Source organism: Vigna unguiculata, chromosome 1, assembly GCF_037176805.1.
Source record: "Vigna unguiculata cultivar grain cowpea cultivar isolate G323 ecotype 2 chromosome 1, ASM3717680v1, whole genome shotgun sequence".
NCBI lineage: Eukaryota > Viridiplantae > Streptophyta > Magnoliopsida > Fabales > Fabaceae > Vigna > Vigna unguiculata.
Window position 1 is genome coordinate 36,414,017 of NC_140792.1, and position 23,363 is coordinate 36,437,379.

The 23,363-nt window shown below is 33.8% G+C and overlaps 3 protein-coding genes across 3 annotated transcripts; 1 reads left to right on the forward strand and 2 right to left on the reverse strand.

Moving 5' to 3' along the window:
- Nucleotides 1-6,375: 6,375 nt before the first annotated feature.
- On the reverse strand, nucleotides 6,376-7,509 carry LOC114171509 (uncharacterized). Its single transcript, XM_028056477.2, has one exon. The coding sequence runs from the start codon at nucleotides 7,507-7,509 to the stop codon at nucleotides 6,376-6,378; it is 1,134 nt and encodes a 377-aa protein (XP_027912278.2).
- Nucleotides 7,510-11,816: 4,307 nt separating this feature from the next.
- Nucleotides 11,817-15,051, forward strand: LOC146888926 (elongation factor Tu, mitochondrial-like). Its single transcript, XM_085666749.1, has 9 exons — nucleotides 11,817-11,998; nucleotides 12,253-12,376; nucleotides 12,441-12,515; nucleotides 12,860-12,964; nucleotides 13,068-13,158; nucleotides 13,280-13,485; nucleotides 13,733-13,816; nucleotides 14,237-14,320; nucleotides 14,839-15,051. The coding sequence occupies exons 1-9, from the start codon at nucleotides 11,817-11,819 to the stop codon at nucleotides 15,049-15,051; spliced, it is 1,164 nt and encodes a 387-aa protein (XP_085522875.1).
- A 2,925-nt stretch (nucleotides 15,052-17,976) lies between these two features.
- LOC146888927 (uncharacterized) lies at nucleotides 17,977-19,110 on the reverse strand. Its single transcript, XM_085670769.1, has one exon. It carries the CDS (start codon nucleotides 19,108-19,110, stop codon nucleotides 17,977-17,979), a length of 1,134 nt encoding a protein of 377 aa, XP_085526895.1.
- Between the last annotated feature and the right edge of the window lie 4,253 nt (nucleotides 19,111-23,363).

Sequence of the window (23,363 nt, forward strand, 5' to 3'; positions counted from 1 at the left end):
AAAGAAGTATGTATGTGCTCCGAAACATTATGAGAGTGCTCGAATTGGGCCGCACGAATATGACGGGTCGGTGTCGGGCGCCCATTCTAAAACCCTCGCTCTTCGCACACACTGCTCTTCGCTTTTGTCTTCCTTCTCCTAAAACCCTCACCTCTCCACTCCATAGTTAGGGCTTTTCATTCTCCTCATCACTTCTTCAATGGCCACTCTTCTTCTCAGACACTCCTCTTCCACTTCTCGCCGCCTCTTCCCCTTAGCCTCTCAAATCCACTCTTCCGTATCTCGTTCTCCTCTCTCTACTCCCAGTGACTCCACCTCCACCTCCTTCTATTCTTTCAATTCCAATCCATGGTGGAGATCCATGGCAACTTTCACCAGAACGTAACACTCTCGCTTTCTCTTTTTCGTCGCAAAATTTAAAATATACAAGTAACAGTAATCGTTATTAGTATGTCTTTTACTTGTTTTGTTCATCTTATTGTTTGACTTTGCAGGAAGCCTCACGTTAATGTCGGAACTATTGGACACGTGGACATTGGAAGACCACGCTAACTGCGGTAATCACCAAGGTCTTGATTCACTCTTTGTTTAAATGTGTGTTGAGGTGGATGTTTTGGTGTTTATTACTCAATTAGGTTTGATCAGGTGCTTGCGGATGAAGGGAAGGCTAAGGCTGTGGCCTTTGATGAAATTGACAAGGCTATTGAAGAGAAGAAGAGAGGAATCACCATTGCAACGATATGGAATCGCACTCTTTTGGTCTTGCAATCGATTGTGTTGTTTTCTGTTGATATGTATGCTTGCTCTATATTTCGGTTTTCAGGCTCATGTGGAGTATGAGACTGCAAAACGACATTATGCGCATGTGGACTGCCCTGGACACACGGATTATGTTAAAGTAAGCTTTCGAATTTGGTTTAGTTTCTCTAAGAATGTTTTTTTTTTATTGGAGTTATCAATTGCCTAATGGAAGCTGGGTGGCTAAGTTGTGGCGAACAAATTTAAGCAATTTTACCTTGTATAATAGTTAATTGTGGAATTTAGCATATTTTGGTGCTTGTGTAGCCTGACCTTCTTTTCAAAATGAGATGGAAAATTTATGCTAGGAATTTGGAAGTAGATTAGTTTGTAACAAAATATATTTTATAGGTATTGATTACACTGTATATTGGCAACAGCTGCATTTGTTAGATTCCTATTTTGTTCACTGTATGATTTATAATTGTCTGTTTTTTTTTTTCAGAATATGATTACGGGAGCTGCCCAGATGGATGGTGGTATACTTGTTGTATCTGCACCTGATGGACCAATGCCTCAAACCAAGGAGCACATTCTTCTTGCTCGCCAAGTAGGTATTCTACTGATGTGGTTTGTATATATATACCTAGAACGTCTACACCTTTCTCCTTACTTCTAGATTGACATATTTTATCTTTAAATGTATTATGCAGGTTGGTGTGCCATCTCTTGTTTGCTTTCTAAATAAAGTTGATGTTGTTGATGATCCAGAGTTGTTAGAGCTTGTAGAAATGGAGTTACGTGGTAGGGTGTTTCTCTAAGGCTTCTCTTCTCTTGTCCATGCTCAGAAAATGAATAAACCTGCTTAAGTTTCTGTAATCTTTGTGTTTGCTAAAATGTGTTTGCTAAAAGGTGTTTTTATGATAATGTTTTTTGCAGAGCTACTGAGCTTCTACAAGTTCCCTGGGGATGAAATCCCGATCATTAGAGGTTCAGCGTTGTCTGCTTTACAGGGTACAAATGACGAGATTGGAAGACAGGCCATTCTAAAATTAATGGATGCTGTAGATGCATACATTCCTGACCCTGTTCGCCAACTTGACAAGCCCTTCCTAATGCCAATTGAAGATGTGTTCTCAATTCAGGTAAAAGGACCTGAACTTTATTTTTTGGGTTAATTTTTGAAGAAAGCAGATTCATTGAAGTAAAGATGGCCTCAGTTATAAAATTGTTACAATTTGTAATGTAAGTCTTGTGTTTTTATCATGTTCTATCACTTTCCATCTGCTCCAGTATAAACACCGTTTAGGTAACGACACTGTTTAAGAAGTACTATTTATTACTATTCTGTTTACGTTAAAATTGCTTTAAATTCCTTATATGCTCCTTCAGTTCACTCAAACTACAGCAATTATTGATGTGCTTAACATCATAAGCAGATGGGATTATGAACACTGGAGCATATGTGGAATAGATGTTTATAATACCGGTCATCTTTGTAACTGTGGTCACTTTAACAAATTCTTTCTTGTTCTTCTAAATCTCTAGTTAGGTGAAGGATAAAATTTCAAAATCTTAAATTTCAAATTCTTAATTCGGTCTAGGGTTTTTGAAGAATAAAAAAGGAAAGGAGGTAGCATTTGTTACGGCCTTGCTCTTTGTAATGATATGACGCAGTGGTAATTTAAATCTTAACATAGTGCTTTAAAAACTGTTGTCTCATATAATTGTTTTTTTTTTCCTTAAAGAGAATATCAAAATTTCTATTTTCAACACTTAGTTCTCTCAAAATCTGCATTTGTTTCATTACATATATTGGATTGTATGGACATAAATAAATATGGGGGCAATGGTTTCCATCATTTCAGCTGCTTTATATTTTTCATTTGTGATGAAGGGACGTGGAACAGTTGCCACTGGCCGTGTTGAACAAGGCGTCATTAAAGTCGGTGAAGAAGTAGAGGTGTTGGGTCTAATGCAGGTATGTATGTTCATTGAGTCATTTCCTATATATAGCTGCCCTCTGATCCTTCCTGTTAATAAACTGATATTAATTACTCTTTCAATAAAAACACTACAGATTAATCAGAAACCTTTCATTAAAGACAAAACATCAATGTATATTAATTTCTTACAAACAAACAATAAACCAGTCGAAATTATTCCCCCCAAATAAACATTTCACATTTACTGTGCTTGAAATAGAAAAAAATGTAAAGTATAATAATGCTTGCATGGCTTAGGATCTTATTTTCATGCAGTATATATAACAGAATATTGGATGGACCCACATGTCAAATCACTCTCTTTGAGGTTCCCTGGTTTATCAATGGTCACCGTCTGTTGAAGGAACCATGCTTCCTCATGCTTGATGTACTTCTCAACTTCTTCTTCGAACTCTTGATAAAATTCGAAAACTGGTCGTTTAGGTTATCCCTAGCATTAGCCTCGTCATCATCTCGTAGTGGTACAGGTGTAACGTTGCTCTGCTCCCGACCGATGTGGGACACGGTTCTAAGTTTACCCTTGGCACGTCGAATGAAACTGTTGAAAGTTTCATCGTTATCAAGTGAGGTGTTATCTGAGTTCGCCGCACGACCATGTTGTCCCTTCCAAGCGCGTGTGGTCTCTACTGCTGGATTAGCAGCACGCCACCTCATCCTTGGATCATATCCAGCTTCACTTGAAGCAACTCTTGTTGCCTTTCCATGAACCTTTGAACATGATGAGTTCCTGTTCCATGATGCAGGTTGGTTTGAAAAGTGTTCGATGCAAGGTATATGGTTTCTCGACAAACTTGGTTAAGCTCAAATGATTATAAGTTGAGTTGGTGTAACTTGTTTTATAGTGTGTTATGAGGGTGTAAATGGAAGATTATGAACTAAAATAAGAAAGAAATAGTGACATGTTTTGAATAGGTATGTGTATGAGGACTAATTGTTTTTCGTAGGAGCTATCCAGTTAAGATTCTGAACAGCGATTAAGAAGAGCTTTTTCTAATTTTCCACGGAATATAATGGTGTCAAACTCCAAAACAACCAAGTACTGATGTATATACAGTAACATTGAACCATGGCCAAAGTTGACGGCTTAGTCCTAATCTTCTCAAGGAAATCAAATAAAAGGAAGAGATTTTCTTTAAGTACTTGATAATTCTATGGTTAGTATTGTATACTGCTGTTTTAATTATCTGTTATTATCATAATAAAAAGCAAAAAAAATAAACATAAACATTTATCTCTTTCATCAAAAATCAGTATCTTCCTCTCCCACCCTCACAAACATGAGAGTTTTCCATGGAGCAGCTAGATGGTATCAGATTCCAAGAGGACCCTTCTTCAGAATTGGCGAAATAAACAAAAGTTTCAGTTGCAGCTTGCAAGAATCACGTCATTCCCATATATATAAGATGCTTATGTGGTTATGGGTAATTATTATTCGTGTGTCTTTATGTGGAAATTAAACAACTCATCGCACTTGTTGAATTTTAAATTACGATCAGAGAGCCAGAATGTAAGTGGTTCCTACCATACCAAACATTAAAACGAATATGTTTCTGGAATTTTATTTTTGCATGTTCATGGTGTAGTGTATCAACCGTAGTTAAATTTATCTCAATCTAACGTTGCTGGTTGAGTATTGCTTCCACATTTATCTCAGTTAATAGATAGTTTAACGTTGTCATGTTCTTTCACAAAAGACAGAAAGAGAGGGGGGGAAAGCGAGTCCAAGTCATGCAGCTCGAAAGAAACAAAGTTCTAATTTTCAACTCACGCCAAAGATTTCTTCTTTCTTATACCATTTACTCTTCCCGGTTCCACCGCTGATTTATGTCACTACCACCATCTTTTAGAAAACAAACCATTATGTACCAAACTTGACACTTCTAGAACCAGTTATTTTGACTCAAATTCAAAATACTGGACCAGCTTTTATGATTCCCATAAGTGTTTTTTTAAGGTGGGACGGTTGTTATTAGAGAGAACTTTGACTACACTAAGGTTCGAAACTACTTTATTACACCTAACAATCACATGCAAGAACTTATCTGCTTTTTCATAATGGTAATGGGGTTTTGAATTTACCACCATTAATAAAAGACTTGAAAATTAGTTCACTATGTAACCAAGTAGAGTTAACAATAAACTATACTTTGAAATGGCGTATTTTAGAGACTAGAAGAAAAAAAATTTCTTGCGAATGTTACTGTATTATAGTTAATGGGCTCCCTATATTTAGAGAAGTAATATTTTTTTTTGTTTTATTATTATATTAAATTTATAATTTTAGAATTTATAATTAGTTGGTCATTTAATAAATTATTAAAGAATATATTATGTTTAAAGTATTACTTCTCTGAATAATTATTTTATTCATTTGATTTATTATTAAACTGATTTACCGTAAAAATAAAAATATATTTCAACTCTAACCTTTAATATCTAATAAATTATTATTTTAGTTCTTAAATAGTATTATTAGTTTTTTAAATTTAAAATCTTCATACAAATCTCTAAAATGCTCGAATTCTATATTGAATCGATTTAACCCACGGTATGTATTTCTAAAGATTATTTTTAAAATTATTTGATTTTTAAAATAAATAGATAATTATTTCTTTTAATGTGTGTCCTTATACACATATGTTGTCTCTTGTAATATTTATCTATTATAATATAACAACCCTGTAGAAGAGTGATACAAAATATCATGAGACGGACCTTCAAAGATAATGCATCAGAATTAATATACAAAATATGAACTCTTCTTTGATTGTTTTCAGGTTTAGCTGTTGAGTCAGGAAATCATAAGACGGGGCTGGAGGGCCACTGCAAGGTGAAAAGATGAAACTGTCACAGCAAAGAATGGTCCATCTTGTAAGGGAAAGAGATTGTAAGAAGATTTGTTGCAGCTGCAGTTGAAGGGATTATATTTTGGCATTTTTTAGCTTAGTTCAAATACTACCAAATATATTCCAGTGATAAACAAGTGAAAGCAGTGATGCATACCTTTAGTCCCTCATTGAAAAGCCATTAAAAAAAAGCAGTCTTAAACGTTGACAATAAAGCAGCATAATAATGTCTCAATGGTTTCAACTTTCAAGTACCACCTAAGATTTACTAATGCAACCCACGTTCTTCTTGATTTTTTCTCTCTTAATAGTAGAAGGTGGAAGGGAGTAAAAGGAAACTCGATATCAATCCTACTTACGCACATACAAATTTGACTAATCAAATTAACTTACATAATTCACAACATAGAAACAGTCTAATTAATGCTCAGCGATTTAAAAGCTAAACAAGGGTGCTGGAAGATGAATACAGGCTAATTTTACAATTCAACATTGGAGCATATCCCAGTTGGGGAACAAGTCAACAAGATCAAGAAAAGTATACTCTGCATACCTCTTTAAAGGAGCAGTCAAAGTGGATTGCTTATTTTCGTGTGGATCTTCCAAGGTTCTTATGACCACCAAATTACCATGGGAAAGAAAGATGCATAATCAATAAACAGATACAATAAACGAGCCATCTTCATTACTACAATGAGACATTCCATGGTTATGCACAACACTATCTAAATAATTTCAGTATTAGAACCCTGTGGAAGAGTGAAAAAACAGAATTGAAGGTATGGTTATGCCTCCAGATAATGACCCTTGTATGCTACTAATAACTCCTCTGCATTTTCTCTGAACTGTGATATATACTTGTCCAAGAACATCTCCTCAGACAAGCACAACACATGAATATAACTGGGGACTTTCTTGCAGAGATTTTTTGATTTCAACAGTTGGAAGACTTTATATTGAGGAAGCACGCGATCCTCCATGCTGTACATTAAAATCTTAGGCTGGTGAATAAGGACTGACTTGGGCAGCATAACTGTATGCAAGAAGAATTTCATTCCAACTTTCAACTTCTTCTCTGATGTTCTAAACAAAGTCGGGGTTCTCTTGAACATTTGCAGGCCCTCATCCTTCAAAAAACCAAAACAATTAATTAGTTTCAACTTTCTCTCAAATGTTTTATCGCTCAAACAACTTAATGTATGAATTGCATGGACAAGCATTCTTGAATTTTCACGGAAACCCAAGTTTACAGCTCGAGAAACATTGTTTTCAATAGTAGACCGCTGTGCAACGAAAAGCCTTGGATGAAGTTTGAGTAGCAATGAAAGATGAGTTCCAAGAATGCCACAACTCTCCAAAAAGACGACATTCTCCATAATTCTTTTGTACTTTGGGAGTATCCAGCCACATCTGTGCAAAACAAAAATAAAATCTTTCTGGTCGTAGACAATTTTCCTAATAGCTTCAACTGAGGGGACCAATGTTTTCTTCAAGCTATGAGTCAAAATGGAGGGATTCTTTGAAATGAAGCTGCATAACTCGTAACCCTGGAATCCAGACATCTGAAAGAGCTGAATTTTGGGTCTCAAGATTTTCTCAACGTTTGTAAACAGTATCTGGGGTCTTTGACGAATCAGGGAGAGAATCTGGCTTTGGGAAAAGCCTATTTGTTTGAAGAAAGTGAGCACTAATAAGGGGTTTTGAGGGAATCTGCACCCTGAAACACGTTTGGAGACATAAAGGGATTGGGTTCTGGAGAACTGCAAGTCGGAATTCAGGTAATCAATTATTGAAGTGGTTTCGTTGAAGTGTAGGCAACGGCTTTTGGTTGAGAAAGATAGGAAGAATGTTATAGACTGATAAGAGAATTGATTGAAAAGAGAAGATGAAACAGCATGGTGTGACTTGAGAGACTGCATTAGTTCTGTGATCGTAGATGAATGAATGCTTTGTTTAGAATCAACCAAAAAACAACGTATTTTTTAGGTTGTCTATTTCGAATTTGAAGTAACCAAACGTTGGCAGCCCTAATCAAGATAATCCCCAAATCTGATTCTCAAGGGTTTCGAAGAACCCTAAATCCCCAATTTCTTTAACCTTTCGTCTCTCGCTTGGATTTCAAACCCTTCTTCTTCATTGAGCACGGCCAAATCACGATGAAGAAGACTGAACCCTTTCTTGAAGTTGCGTTCTCGTCGACGGTGGGTTGCTTCGCGGGGGTCTATCTGGTCTGGTTTTTTGCAGGTACCGTGGTGGCTGTCGCATTGGCGCAATCGACATCGATTTCTGTCACGGTGGCCCGCGGTTCTGCTTGGAACGGAGGTGGAGGATTCTCACAATGTAGGTGTGTTCGTGTCTTCTCCGGGCAGCTTTTTTCGTCGCAGGTGGCTGCGTGGTGGCCGGCGCCGCAGTGATGGGGATTTCGCGTCAGAAAGTGCCCTCGTCGTCGATCTGATTTGCAGTGGTTCTGCAACGCGTGGCTTCGTCATCGTGTGGTGGTTCATCGTGGCAGCCTGGTTTCGCGAGACATCTGCTGGCTCTGGTTTCGTCGCAGCGGAGGTGTCTCGCAACACCGATCTGGTTGTGTTCGCGTAGGTGGCTCGCGACGGCGGCAATCTGGTTCGGGACGGCGGCTTCGCAAGCGGCAATTTGATTTTCCAGGCCCTTTTTTTAGCCATCAATGGCTGTGGTTTTCTCTGAAGTGTGCCGACAGAGATTCCGTTTAGGGGTTAGTTCATGCGCGTGGGAGAAGATAAAAACCTGATAAAATTTTTGTATTAAAATAAATACCTATAAATATTTAGTTTCAGTATAAATAAAATATTCAATGTTTTGGTAGTTTAATATTTTTTGTGAGTAAATTAAATCAAGAAGTTAACAAAATATTCAAGTTTAATACTTTTTGCAGTTAATGATCATAGTTAGTGAAAAATGTTAAACATCAGTGTTTATGTATATCATGCGAATATTGGTTGTTCCAAAAGAAAATTAATATTTGGCCAGATTACATACATGTGATGGTAAAATGTGATAATTAGAAGGTTTTGTTTTGGTTGATGATAAATCAATCCAAAGATGAATAAGATGGGTTTGTTGTTTGACATACTTCATTATCAATGTTTAGTCGTTACAACAAAATATTCTTAGTAGTTAATATTATTTATATTGTTGTCCAAAGAATATTGATGATGCATTAGATGTCTTGAGATGTGTTAAACCATTATTTAAATATATTTATAATTATTTATTTTTATGATGTGACATGGGTGTTTTACTTTTTTAATAATATTTGCTTTATTAGGAGTTAGTCACTTTTGTGGTTTATGTTTTATGTTTAAGTTTGTGTATGCCTACATTGTATTTATGCTTTCATAAACTAGCATGTTTGTCTCCTAAATTATTAAGCTTTCCAAGTTTATGCAAGGATCAAATGTGTTGGATTGATAGAAGACCAAGGAACAAACAACAAAACCCTAAGTTCAGCTCTGCACCTAGAGCTAAGCAACATTCGGGTTTGGCTGGATTCAGCCCAACCGGATTAATCGAGGATATGGGTAATTTAGGACATCACACAAACGTAAGCCAGCCCACACTTCACCGGAAGAAGACAACACCTTTGTGTGATAGGAAAGCGCAACACCTTCCAACGAGCACGAGGAATGAGCAAATTCTGAAGAAAAGAGGGAAGTTGTAGATAAAAGGTGAAGAGGTCGGGGGAAAAGAATATTATTTTTTTTATTCTTAAAGACATCATTTGTCCCAAGTTTCGTTTCTCTTTCTTCGATTTGGTCATATTTTTATGAAGGACAATGATATTTTGACAATTTTCTCTTATAATCTGATGTGACTTTTTTTATGTGTTAAAATATCATTTTATTTTTTTAGGTTAAAAAAATATTAATTTGTATAAATTATGATCAATTTGATTATTTTTTGTGACGACATTTAAATTGTTAACCAAAAGTGAACAACGACAATCATGTGTCATTTCGTGATTTTTTTTTTTATTTTTTAAATTTTTTAAAAAATTTTAAAAAATTGTTCACATCCAAGTCAACATTATGACACATGGCAGTGTCATATGTCAAGCAAGTGTCATTACCACATACAAAGTCAGTATTATTGTCACATATTTTATATTTAATTCATACAAATTTTCGTTAATTTTATTCAAACAAATTGAATTGAATTGTCTTTTATTCTAACAAACTAAACTGAATTTAGTGAACCGAACAACGATATGAACCAACTGTTATGAACCAAACATTTTTTCTAATTACACTTTTGAACCAAACTATATTAATTTTAATTTGGACTATACTATTTTAACCGAATTGTACTTTATCAATATTGTTCGTAAAGTGTTTTTAAAAATGATAATATTAATTTCAATTCACTATCGTGCTAAATTTAAGTGTATAGTCAAAGTGATTAACAATACGAAGCAAAACTATTACATTTTATAAATTGTTTTCTACTTTTAATTTGTTTCATGTTTTCAAAGATTCGTATGAAAGTCAATTTCTCGAAGGAATTGGCTCAAAATAACAAATCCAACCAGCAAAGTATATGTTCAAATGAATCGAGAACAAAAAGCTATACACAAAAAACAAAAACAAGAATAGTTATTTTCACCATCATATAAAATAAAAATCATATTAAAACGAGATAATAATTTTGTAAATTAAAAGGAAAAAAGAAAATATAATAGAAAAATACAGGTAAATATAGATTTAAGTTATATAAAATAAATATTAAATATGTTTGTACACCTAACACAATTTTTTGCATGATCATGGTTCTAGTTAGAAGCTTTAACCTTTATTTATTTATTAATATATATATATATATATATATATATATATATATCCAAATTCAATTTTAACCATTTTTTCTAATATATAATATTATAAATAATCCATAGTTCAATATAAGTTGATACATTATATCAAGTTTTAATTTGTAATTTAATAACTTATAATATTTTTGTTGATATTGATATTTATTACATATTTTTTGTATCATACATATTAATATGTATGATAAGAAAATATACAATAAAAATTAACATCAACAAAAATATTATAAATTATTAAATCTTGAAGTCTACCAAAATAATAGTGCAAAAATATGAGCACTTAAGTTTTGTAGGAACATGTCTAAAACTAAATCTTAGAAGTACAAGATAGAGATTGTCCATCATCAAGCAACTTCCCATCATTAAATTTTTCTTTTTTCTTTCACCATGATATTTCCATCAACCAATGGAGAGTTTAAAATAGAAATTGAATCATCCAATCAACCATTAGGCTCCCTTCAATTGAAGTCAAAGTATACTAATAAAGATTGATAAGGAGTAAAAGATGCAAAGAGAACATTGTCCTTTAAAAGTTTCTTAAAAAACAAATTTAATTGAAAAGTATCACAACATTAAAATCGAAAATATTTTATTGCTTACAAAAGAGCAACAATACGTAACTCTTTTATATGATTTCATCGACAAAAGCAAATGATTTTAAGCAAAGAAACAATTATATACATTCGTTTAAAAATTCAAAAGAGGAAATACCGACTAAAAGTATAAAACTCCTATCTATACATTCGTTTAAAAAATAAGAAAAGAAAATTAGAGTTGACTCAAAATGAAAAAAGTTGAATATAAAGCATCTATACTAAACAAACAAGTAAAACCTATATTACATAAATTATCTTTTAATTTATTTATTCATTTTATTTATACTTATCACAAGTTAATGCATTTTCATAAAAAAAATAAAATAAAGAGAAAAATGGTCAGTTTTTGAACCAGAATAACCCTGTCCTAATATATAATTTTTTCTACCTCGAACATAATTATTTCTCATAAAATATACCTAAAATTTACCAAAAGATACCATTTAACTAAATAAGTTAAACCAGACACGAATTAATTCATTTATCTAAAACTTTAAATTAAGTCAATAAGATAAAAATCACTTCAAATATTTTCTGTCGGAGCAAGAAGAAAAAAACATTTGTAACAGAAAAAAAGAAGTATGTATGTGCTCCGAAACATTATGAGAGTGCTCGAATTGGGCCGCACGAATATGACGGGTCGGTGTCGGGCGCCCATTCTAAAACCCTCGCTCTTCGCACACACTGCTCTTCGCTTTTGTCTTCCTTCTCCTAAAACCCTCACCTCTCCACTCCATAGTTAGGGCTTTTCATTCTCCTCATCACTTCTTCAATGGCCACTCTTCTTCTCAGACACTCCTCTTCCACTTCTCGCCGCCTCTTCCCCTTAGCCTCTCAAATCCACTCTTCCGTATCTCGTTCTCCTCTCTCTACTCCCAGTGACTCCACCTCCACCTCCTTCTATTCTTTCAATTCCAATCCATGGTGGAGATCCATGGCAACTTTCACCAGAACGTAACACTCTCGCTTTCTCTTTTTCGTCGCAAAATTTAAAATATACAAGTAACAGTAATCGTTATTAGTATGTCTTTTACTTGTTTTGTTCATCTTATTGTTTGACTTTGCAGGAAGCCTCACGTTAATATCGGAACTATTGGACACGTGGACATTGGAAGACCACGCTAACTGCGGTAATCACCAAGGTCTTGATTCACTCTTTGTTTAAATGTGTGTTGAGGTGGATGTTTTGGTGTTTATTACTCAATTAGGTTTGATCAGGTGCTTGCGGATGAAGGGAAGGCTAAGGCTGTGGCCTTTGATGAAATTGACAAGGCTATTGAAGAGAAGAAGAGAGGAATCACCATTGCAACGATATGGAATCGCACTCTTTTGGTCTTGCAATCGATTGTGTTGTTTTCTGTTGATATGTATGCTTGCTCTATATTTCGGTTTTCAGGCTCATGTGGAGTATGAGACTGCAAAACGACATTATGCGCATGTGGACTGCCCTGAACACACGGATTATGTTAAAGTAAGCTTTCGAATTTGGTTTAGTTTCTCTAAGAATGTTTTTTTTTATTGGAGTTATCAATTGCCTAATGGAAGCTGGGTGGCTAAGTTGTGGCGAACAAATTTAAGCAATTTTACCTTGTATAATAGTTAATTGTGGAATTTAGCATATTTTGGTGCTTGTGTAGCCTGACCTTCTTTTCAAAATGAGATGGAAAATTTATGCTAGGAATTTGGAAGTAGATTAGTTTGTAACAAAATATATTTTATAGGTATTGATTACACTGTATATTGGCAACAGCTGCATTTGTTAGATTCCTATTTTGTTCACTGTATGATTTATAATTGTCTGTTTTTTTTTTTCAGAATATGATTACGGGAGCTGCCCAGATGGATGGTGGTATACTTGTTGTATCTGCACCTGATGGACCAATGCCTCAAACCAAGGAGCACATTCTTCTTGCTCGCCAAGTAGGTATTCTACTGATGTGGTTTGTATATATATACCTAGAACGTCTACACCTTTCTCCTTACTTCTAGATTGACATATTTTATCTTTAAATGTATTATGCAGGTTGGTGTGCCATCTCTTGTTTGCTTTCTAAATAAAGTTGATGTTGTTGATGATCCAGAGTTGTTAGAGCTTGTAGAAATGGAGTTACGTGGTAGGGTGTTTCTCTAAGGCTTCTCTTCTCTTGTCCATGCTCAGAAAATGAATAAACCTGCTTAAGTTTCTGTAATCTTTGTGTTTGCTAAAATGTGTTTTTATGATAATGTTTTTTGCAGAGCTAGTGAGCTTCTACAAGTTCCCTGGGGATGAAATCCCGATCATTAGAGGTTCAGCGTTGTCTGCTTTACAGGGTACAAATGACGAGATTGGAAGACAGGCCATTCTAAAATTAATGGATGTTGTAGATGCATACATTCCTGACCCTGTTCGCCAACTTGACAAGCCCTTCCTAATGCCAATTGAAGATGTGTTCTCAATTCAGGTAAAAGGACCTGAACTTTATTTTTTGGGTTAATTTTTGAAGAAAGCAGATTCATTGAAGTAAAGATGGCCTCAGTTATAAAATTGTTACAATTTGTAATGTAAGTCTTGTGTTTTTATCATGTTCTATCACTTTCTATCTGCTCCAGTATAAACACCGTTTAGGTAACGACACTGTTTAAGAAGTACTATTTATTACTATTCTGTTTACGTTAAAATTGCTTTAAATTCCTTATATGCTCTTTCAGTTCACTCAAACTACAGCAATTATTGATGTGCTTAACATCATAAGTAGATGGGATTATGAACACTGGAGCATATGTGGAATAGATGTTTATAATACCGGTCATCTTTGTAACTGTGGTCACTTTAACAAATTCTTTCTTGTTCTTCTAAATCTCTAGTTAGGTGAAGGATAAAATTTCAAAATCTTAAATTTCAAATTCTTAATTCGGTCTAGGGTTTTTGAAGAATAAAAAAGGAAAAGAGGTAGCATTTGTTACGGCCTTGCTCTTTGTAATGATATGACGCAGTGGTAATTTAAATCTTAACATAGTGCTTTAAAAACTGTTGTCTCATATAATTGTTTTTTTTCCCTTAAAGAGAATATCAAAATTTCTATTTTCAACACTTAGTTCTCTCAAAATCTGCATTTGTTTCATTACATATATTGGATTGTATGGACATAAATAAATATGGGGGCAATGGTTTCCATCATTTCAGCTACTTTATATTTTTCATTTGTGATGAAGGGATGTGGAACAGTTGCCACTGGCCGTGTTGAACAAGGCGTCATTAAAGTCGGTGAAGAAGTAGAGGTGTTGGGTCTAATGCAGGTATGTATGTTCATTGAGTCATTTCCTATATATAGCTGCCCTCTGATCCTTCCTGTTAATAAAATGATATTAATTATTCTTTCAATAAAAACACTACAGATTAATCAGAAACCTTTCATTAAAGACAAAACATCAATGTATATTAATTTCTTACAAACAAACAATAAACCAGTCGAAATTATTCCCCCCAAATAAACATTTCACATTTACTGTGCTTGAAATAGAAAAAAATGTAAAGTATAATAATGCTTGCATGGCTTAGGATCTTATTTTCATGCAGTATATATAACAGAATATTGGATGGACCCACATGTCAAATCACTCTCTTTGAGGTTCCCTGGTTTATCAATGGTCACCGTCTGTTGAAGGAACCATGCTTCCTCATGCTTGATGTACTTCTCAACTTCTTCTTCGAACTCTTGATAAAATTCGAAAACTAGTCGTTTAGGTTATCCCTAGCATTAGCCTCGTCATCATCTCGTAGTGGTACAGGTGTAACGTTGCTTTGCTCCCGACAGATGTGGGACACGGTTCTAAGTTTACCCTTGGCACGTCGAATGAAACTGTTGAAAGTTTCATCGTTATCAAGTGAGGTGTTATCTGAGTTCGCCGCACGACCATGTTGTCCCTTCCAAGCGCGTGTGGTCTCTACTGCTGGATTAGCAGCACGCCACCTCATCCTTGGATCATATCCAGCTTCACTTGAAGCAACTCTTATTGCCTTTCCATGAACCTTTGAACATGATGAGTTCTTGTTCCATGATGCAGGTTGGTTTGAAAAGTGTTCGATGCAAGGTATATGGTTTCTCGACAAACTTGGTTAAGCTCAAATGATTATAAGTTGAGTTGGTGTAACTTGTTTTATAGTGTGTTATGAGGGTGTAAATGGAAGATTATGAACTAAAATAAGAAAGAAATAGTGACATGTTTTGAATAGGTATGTGTATGAGGACTAATTATTTTTCGTAGGAGCTATCCAGTTAAGATTCTGAACAGCGATTAAGAAGAGCTTTTTCTAATTTTCCACAGAATATAATGGTGTCAAACTCCAAAATAACCAAGTACTGATGTATATACAGTAACATTGAACCATGGCCAAAGTTGACGGCTTAGTCCTAATCTTCTCAAGGAAATCAAATAAAAGGAAGAGATTTTCTTTAAGTACTTGATAATTCTATGGTTAGTATTGTATACTGCTGTTTTAATTATCTGTTATTATCATAATAAAAAGCAAAAAAAATAAACATAAACATTTATCTCTTTCATCAAAAATCAGTATCTTCCTCTCCCACCCTCACAAACATGATAGTTTTCCATGGAGCAGCTAGATGGTATCAGATTCCAAGAGGACCCTTCTTCAGAATTGGCGAAATAAACAAAAGTTTCAGTTGCAGCTTGCAAGAATCACGTCATTCCCATATATATAAGATGCTTATGTGGTTATGGGTAATTATTATTCGTGTGTCTTTATGTGGAAATTAAACAACTCATCGCACTTGTTGAATTTTAAATTACGATCAGAGAGCCAGAATGTAAGTGGCTCCTACCATACCAAACATTAAAACGAATATGTTTCTGGAATTTTATTTTTGCATGTTCATGGTGTAGTGTATCAACCGTAGTTAAATTTATCTCAATCTAACGTTGTTGGTTGAGTATTGCTTCCACATTTATCTCAGTTAATAGATAGTTTAACGTTGTCATGTTCTTTTACAAAAGACAGAAAGAGAGGGGGGGAAAGCGAGTCCAAGTCATGCAGCTCGAAAGAAACAAAGTTCTAATTTTCAACTCACGCCAAAGATTTCTTCTTTCTTATACCATTTACTCTTCCCGGTTCCACCGCTGATTTATGTCACTACCACCATCTTTTAGAAAACAAACCATTATGTACCAAACTTGACACTTCTAGAACCAGTTATTTTGACTCAAATTCAAAATACTGGACCAGCTTTTATGATTCCCGTAAGTGTTTTTTTAAGGTGGGACGGTTGTTATTAGAGAGAACTTTGACTACACTAAGGTTCGAAACTACTTTATTACACCTAACAATCACATGCAAGAACTTATCTGCTTTTTCATAATGGTAATGGGGTTTTGAATTTACCACCATTAATAAAAGACTTGAAAATTAGTTCACTATGTAACCAAGTAGAGTTAACAATAAACTATACTTTGAAATGGCGTATTTTAGAGACTAGAAGAAAAAAAATTTCTTGCGAATGTTACTGTATTATAGTTAATGGGCTCCCTATATTTAGAGAAGTAATATTTTTTTTTGTTTTATTATTATATTAAATTTATAATTTTAGAATTTATAATTAGTTGGTCATTTAATAAATTATTAAAGAATATATTATGTTTAAAGTATTACTTCTCTGAATAATTATTTTATTCATTTGATTTATTATTAAACTGATTTACCGTAAAAATAAAAATATATTTCAACTATAACCTTTAATATCTAATAAATTATTATTTTAGTTCTTAAATAGTATTATTAGTTTTTTAAATTTAAAATCTTCATACAAATCTCTAAAATGCTCGAATTCTATATTGAATCGATTTAACCCACGGTATGTATTTCTAAAGATTATTTTTAAAATTATTTGATTTTTAAAATAAATACATAATTATTTCTTTTAATGTGTGTCCTTATACACATATGTTGTCTATTGTAATATTTATCTATTATAATATAACAACCCTGCAGAAGAGTGATACAAAATATCATGAGACGGACCTTCAAAGATAATGCATCAGACATAATATACAAAATATGAACTCTTCTTTGACTGTTTTCAGGTTCAGCTGTTGAGTCAGGAAATCATAAGACGGGGCTGGAGGGCCACAGCAAGGTGACAAGATGAAACTGTCACAGCAAAGAATGGTCCATCTTGTAAGGGAAAGAGATTGTAAGAAGATTTGTTGCAGCTGCAGTTGAAGGGATTATATTTTGGCATTTTTTAGCTTAGTTCAAATACTACCAAATATATTCCAGTGATAAACAAGTGAAAGCAGTGATGCATACCTTTAGTCCCTCATTGAAAAGCCATTAAAAAAAAGCAGTCTTAAACGTTGACAATAAAGCAGCATAATAATGTCTCAATGGTTTCAACTTTCAAGTACCACCTAAGATTTACTAATGCAACCCACGTTCTTCTTGATTTTTTCTCTCTTAATAGTAGAAGGTGGAAGGGAGTAAAAGGAAACTCGATATCAATCCTACTTAGGCACATACAAATTTGACTAATCAAATTAACTTACATAATTCACAACATAGAAACAGTCTAATTAATGCTCAGCGATTTAAAAGCTAAACAAGGGTGCTGGAAGATGAATACAGGCTAATTTTACAATTCAACGTTGGAGCATATCCCAGTTGGGGAACAAGTCAACAAGATCAAGAAAAGTATACCCTGCATACCTCTTTAAAGGAGCAGTCAAAGTGGACTGCTTATTTTCGTGTGGATCTTCCAAGGTTCTTATGACCACCAAATTACCATGGGAAAGAAAGATGCATAATCAATAAACAGATACAATAAACGAGCCATCTTCATTACTACAATGAGACATTCCATGGTTATGCACAACACTATCTAAATAATTTCAGTATTAGAACCCTGTGGAAGAGTGAAAAAACAGAATTGAAGGTATGGTTATGCCTCCAGATAATGACCCTTGTATGCTACTAATAACTCCTCTGCATTTTCTCTGAACTGTGATATATACTTGTCCAAGAACATCTCCTCAGACAAGCACAGCACATGAATATAACTGGGGACTTTCTTGCAGAGATTTTTTGATTTCAACAGTTGGAAGACTTTATATCGAGGAAGCACGCGATCCTCCATGCTGTACATTAAAATCTTAGGCTGGTGAATAAGGACTGACTTGGGCAGCATAACTGTATGCAAGAAGAATTTCATTCCAACTTTCAACTTCTTCTCTGATGTTCTAAACAAAGTCGGGGTTCTCTTGAACATTTGCAGGCCCTCATCCTTCGAAAAACCAAAACAATTAATTAGTTTCAACTTTCTCTCAAATGTTTGATCGCTCAAACAACTTAATGTATGAATTGCATGGACAAGCATTCTTGAATTTTCACGGAAACCCAAGTCTACAGCTCGAGAAACATTGTTTTCAATAGTAGACCGCTGTGCAACGAAAAGCCTTGGATGAAGTTTGAGTAGCAATGAAAGATGAGTCCCAAGAATGCCACAACTCTCCAAGAAGACGACATTCTCCATAATTCTTTTGTACTTTGGGAGTATCCAGCCACATCTGTGCAAAACAAGAATAAAATCTTTCTGGTCGTAGACAATTTTCCTAATAGCTTCAACTGAGGGGACCAATGTTTTCTTCAAGCTATGAGTCAAAATGGAGGGATTCTTTGAAATGAAGCTGCATAACTCGTAACCCTGGAATCCAGACATCTGAAAGAGCTGAATTTTGGGTCTCAAGATTTTCTCAACGTTTGTAAACAGTATCTGGGGTCTTTGACGAATCAGGGAGAGAATCTGGCTTTGGGAAAAGCCTATTTGTTTGAAGAAAGTGAGCACTGATAAGGGGTTTTGAGGGAATCTGCACCCTGAAACACGTTTGGAGACATAAAGGGATTGGGTTCTGGAGAACTGCAAGTCGGAATTCAGGTAATCAATTATTGAAGTGGTTTCGTTGAAGTGTAGGCAACGACTTTTGGTTGAGAAAGAGAGGAAGAATGTCATAGACTGATAAGAGAATTGATTGAAAAGAGAAGATGAAACAGCATGGTGTGACTTGAGAGACTGCATTAGTTCTATGATCGTAGATCGTAGATGAATGAATGCTTTGTTTAGAATCAACCAAAAAACAACGTATTTTTTAGGTTGTCTATTTCAAATTTGAAGTCACCAAACGTTGGCAGCCCTAATCAAGATAATCCCCAAATCTGATTCTCAAGGGTTTCGAAGAACCCTAAATCCCCAATTTCTTTAACCTTTCGTCTCTCGATTGGATTTCAAACCCTTCTTCTTCATTGAGCACGGCCAAATCACGATGAAGAAGACTGAACCCTTTCTTGAAGTTGCGTTCTCGTCGACGGTGGGTTGCTTCACGGGGGTCTTTCTGGTCTGGTTTTTTGCAGGTACCGTGGTGGCTGTCGCATTGGTGCAATCGACATCGATTTCTGTCACGGTGGCCTGCGGATCTGTTTGGAACGGAGGTGGAGGATTCTCGCAAAGTAGGTGTGTTCGCGTCTGGTTTCGCGTCTTCTCCGGGCAGCTTTTTTCATTGCAGGTGGCTGCGTGGTGGCCGGCGCCGCAATGATGGGGATTTCGCGTCAGAAAGTGCCCTCGTCATCGATCTGATTCGCAGTGGTTCTGCAACGCGTGGCTTCGTCAACGTGTGGTGGTTCGTCGTGGCAGCCTGGTTTCGCGAGACATCTGCTGGCTCTGGTTTCGTCGCAGCGGAGGTGGCTCGCAACACCAATCTAGTTGTGTTCGCGTAGGTGGCTCGCGACGGCGGCGATCTGGTTCGGGACGGCGGCTTCGAAAGCGACAATTTGATTTTCCAGGCCCTTTTTTTGGCCGTCAATGGCTGTGGTTTGCTCTAAAGTGTGCCGGCAGAGATTCCGTTTAGGGGTTAGTTCATGCGCGTGGGAGAAGATAAAAACCTGATAAAATTTTTGTATTAAAATAAATACCTATAAATATTTAGTTTCAGTATAAATAAAATATTCAATGTTTTGGTAGTTTAATATGTTTTGTGAGTAAATTAAATCAAGAAGTTAACAAAATATTCAAGTTTAATACTTTTTGCAGTTAATGATCATAGTTAGTGAAAAATGTTAAACATCAGTGTTTATGTATATCATGCGAATATTGGTTGTTCCAAAAGAAAATTAATATTTGGCCAGATTACATACATGTGATGGTAAAATGTGATAATTAGAAGGTTTTGTTTTGGTTGATGATAAATCAATCCAAAGATGAATAAGATGGGTTTGTTGTTTGACATACTTCATTATCAATGTTTAGTCGTTACAACAAAATATTCTTAGTAGTTAATATTATTTATATTGTTGTCCAAAGAATATTGATGATGCATTAGATGTCTTGAGATGTGTTAAACCATTATTTAAATATATTTATAATTATTTATTTTTATGATGTGACATGGGTGTTTTACTTTTTTAATAATATTTGCTTTATTAGGAGTTAGTCACTTTTGTGGTTTATGTTTTATGTTTAAGTTTGTGTATGCCTACATTGTATTTATGCTTTCATAAACTAGCATGTTTGTCTCCTAAATTATTAAGCTTTCCAAGTTTATGCAAGGATCAAATGTGTTGGATTGATAGAAGACCAAGGAACAAACAACAAAACCCTAAGTTCAGCTCTGCACCTAGAGCTAAGCAACATTCGGGTTTGGCTGGATTCAGCCCAACCGGATTAATCGAGGATATGGGTAATTTAGGACATCACACAAACGTAAGCCAGCCCACACTTCACCGGAAGAAGACAACACCTTTGTGTGATAGGAAAGCGCAACACCTTCCAACGAGCACGAGGAATGAGCAAATTCTGAAGAAAAGAGGGAAGTTGTAGATAAAAGGTGAAGAGGTCGGGGGAAAAGAATATTATTTTTTTTATTTTTAAAGACATCATTTGTCCCAAGTTTCGTTTCTCTTTCTTCGATTTGGTCATATTTTTATGAAGGACAATGATATTTTGACAATTTTCTCTTATAATCTGATGTGACTTTTTTTATGTGTTAAAATATCATTTTATTTTTTTAGGTTAAAAAAATATTAATTTGTATAAATTATGATCAATTTGATTATTTTTTGTGACGACATTTAAATTGTTAACCAAAAGTGAACAACGACAATCATGTGTCATTTCGTGATTTTTTTTTTATTTTTTAAATTTTTTAAAAAATTTTAAAAAATTGTTCACATCCAAGTCAACATTATGACACATGGCAGTGTCATATGTCAAGCAAGTGTCATTACCACATACAAAGTCAGTATTATTGTCACATATTTTATGTTTAATTCATACAAATTTTCGTTAATTTTATTCAAACAAATTGAATTGAATTGTCTTTTATTCTAACAAACTAAACTGAATTTAGTGAACCGAACAACGATATGAACCAACTGTTATGAACCAAACATTTTTTCTAATTACACTTTTGAATCAAACTATATTAATTTTAATTTGGACTATACTATTTTAACCGAATTGTACTATATCAATATTGTTCATAAAGTGTTTTTAAAAATGATAATATTAATTTCAATTCACTGTCGTGCTAAATTTAAATGATTGACAATACGAAGCAAAACTATTACATTTTATAAATTGTTTTCTACTTTTAATTTGTTTCATGTTTTCAAAGATTCGTATGAAAGTCAATTTCTCGAAGGAATTGGCTCAAAATAACAAATCCAACCAGCAAAGTATATGTTCAAATGAATCGAGAACAAAAAGCTATACACAAAAAACAAAAACAAGAATAGTTATTTTCACCATCATATAAAATAAAAATCATATTAAAACGAGATAATAATTTTGTAAATTAAAAGGAAAAAAGAAAATATAATAGAAAAATACAGGTAAATATAGATTTAAGTTATATAAAATAAATATTAAATATGTTTGTACACCTAACACAATTTTTTGCATGATCAAGGTTCTAGTTAGAATCTTTAACCTTTATTTATTTATTAATATATATATATATATATATATATATATATATATATATATATATATATATATATATATATATATATATATCCGAATTCAATTTTAACCATTTTTTCTAATATATAATATTATAAATAATCCATAGTTCAATATAAGTTGATACATTATATCAAGTTTTAATTTGTAATTTAATAACTTATAATATTTTTGTTGATATTGATATTTATTACATATTTTTTGTATCATACATATTAATATGTATGATAAGAAAATATACAATAAAAATTAACATCAACAAAAATATTATAAATTATTAAATCTTGAAGTCTACCAAAATAATAGTGCAAAAATATGAGCACTTAAGTTTTGTAGGAACATGTCTAAAACTAAATCTTAGAAGTACAAGATAGAGATTGTCCATCATCAAGCAACTTCCCATCATTAAATTTTTCTTTTTTCTTTCACCATGATATTTCCATCAACCAATGGAGAGTTTAAAATAGAAATTGAATCATCCAATCAACCATTAGGCTCCCTTCAATTGAAGTCAAAGTATACTAATAAAGATTGATAAGGAGTAAAAGATGCAAAGAGAACATTGTCCTTTAAAAGTTTCTTAAAAAACAAATTTAATTGAAAAGTATCACAACATTAAAATCGAAAATATTTTATTTCTTACAAAAGAGCAACAATACGTAACTATTTTATATGATTTCATCGACAAAAGCAAATGATTTTAAGCAAAGAAACAATTATATACATTCGTTTAAAAATTCAAAAGAGGAAATACCGACTAAAAGTATAAAACTCCTATCTATACATTCGTTTAAAAAATAAGAAAAGAAAATTAGAGTTGACTCAAAATGAAAAAAGTTGAATATAAAGCATCTATACTAAACAAACAAGTAAAACCTATATTACATAAATTATCTTTTAATTTATTTATTCATTTTATTTATACTTATCACAAGTTAATGCATTTTCATAAAAAAAATAAAATAAAGAGAAAAATGGTCAGTTTTTGAACCAGAATAACCCTGTCCTAATATATAATTTTTTCTACCTCGAACAGAATTATTTCTCATAAAATATACCTAAAATTTACCAAAAGATACCATTTAACTAAATAAGTTAAACCAGACACGAATTAATTCATTTATCTAAAACTTTAAATTAAGTCAATAAGATAAAAATCACTTCAAATATTTTCTGTCGGAGCAAGAAGAAAAAAACATTTGTAACAGAAAAAAAGAAGTATGTATGTGCTCCGAAACATTATGAGAGTGCTCGAATTGGGCCGCACGAATATGACGGGTCGGTGTCGGGCGCCCATTCTAAAACCCTCGCTCTTC

Coding starts and splice junctions, on each gene's coding strand:
- LOC146888926 (XM_085666749.1), top strand. CDS start 11,817: ATGGCCACTCTTCTTCTCAGACACTCCTCTTCCACTTCTCGCCGCCTC. Junction 13,486..13,732: donor AAGATGTGTTCTCAATTCAG/GTAAAAGGACCT, acceptor ATGCTCTTTCAG/TTCACTCAAACTACAGCAAT. Junction 13,817..14,236: donor GGAGCATATGTGGAATAGAT/GTTTATAATACC, acceptor TTTGTGATGAAG/GGATGTGGAACAGTTGCCAC.
- LOC146888927 (XM_085670769.1), bottom strand. CDS start 19,110: ATGCAGTCTCTCAAGTCACACCATGCTGTTTCATCTTCTCTTTTCAAT.
- LOC114171509 (XM_028056477.2), bottom strand. CDS start 7,509: ATGCAGTCTCTCAAGTCACACCATGCTGTTTCATCTTCTCTTTTCAAT.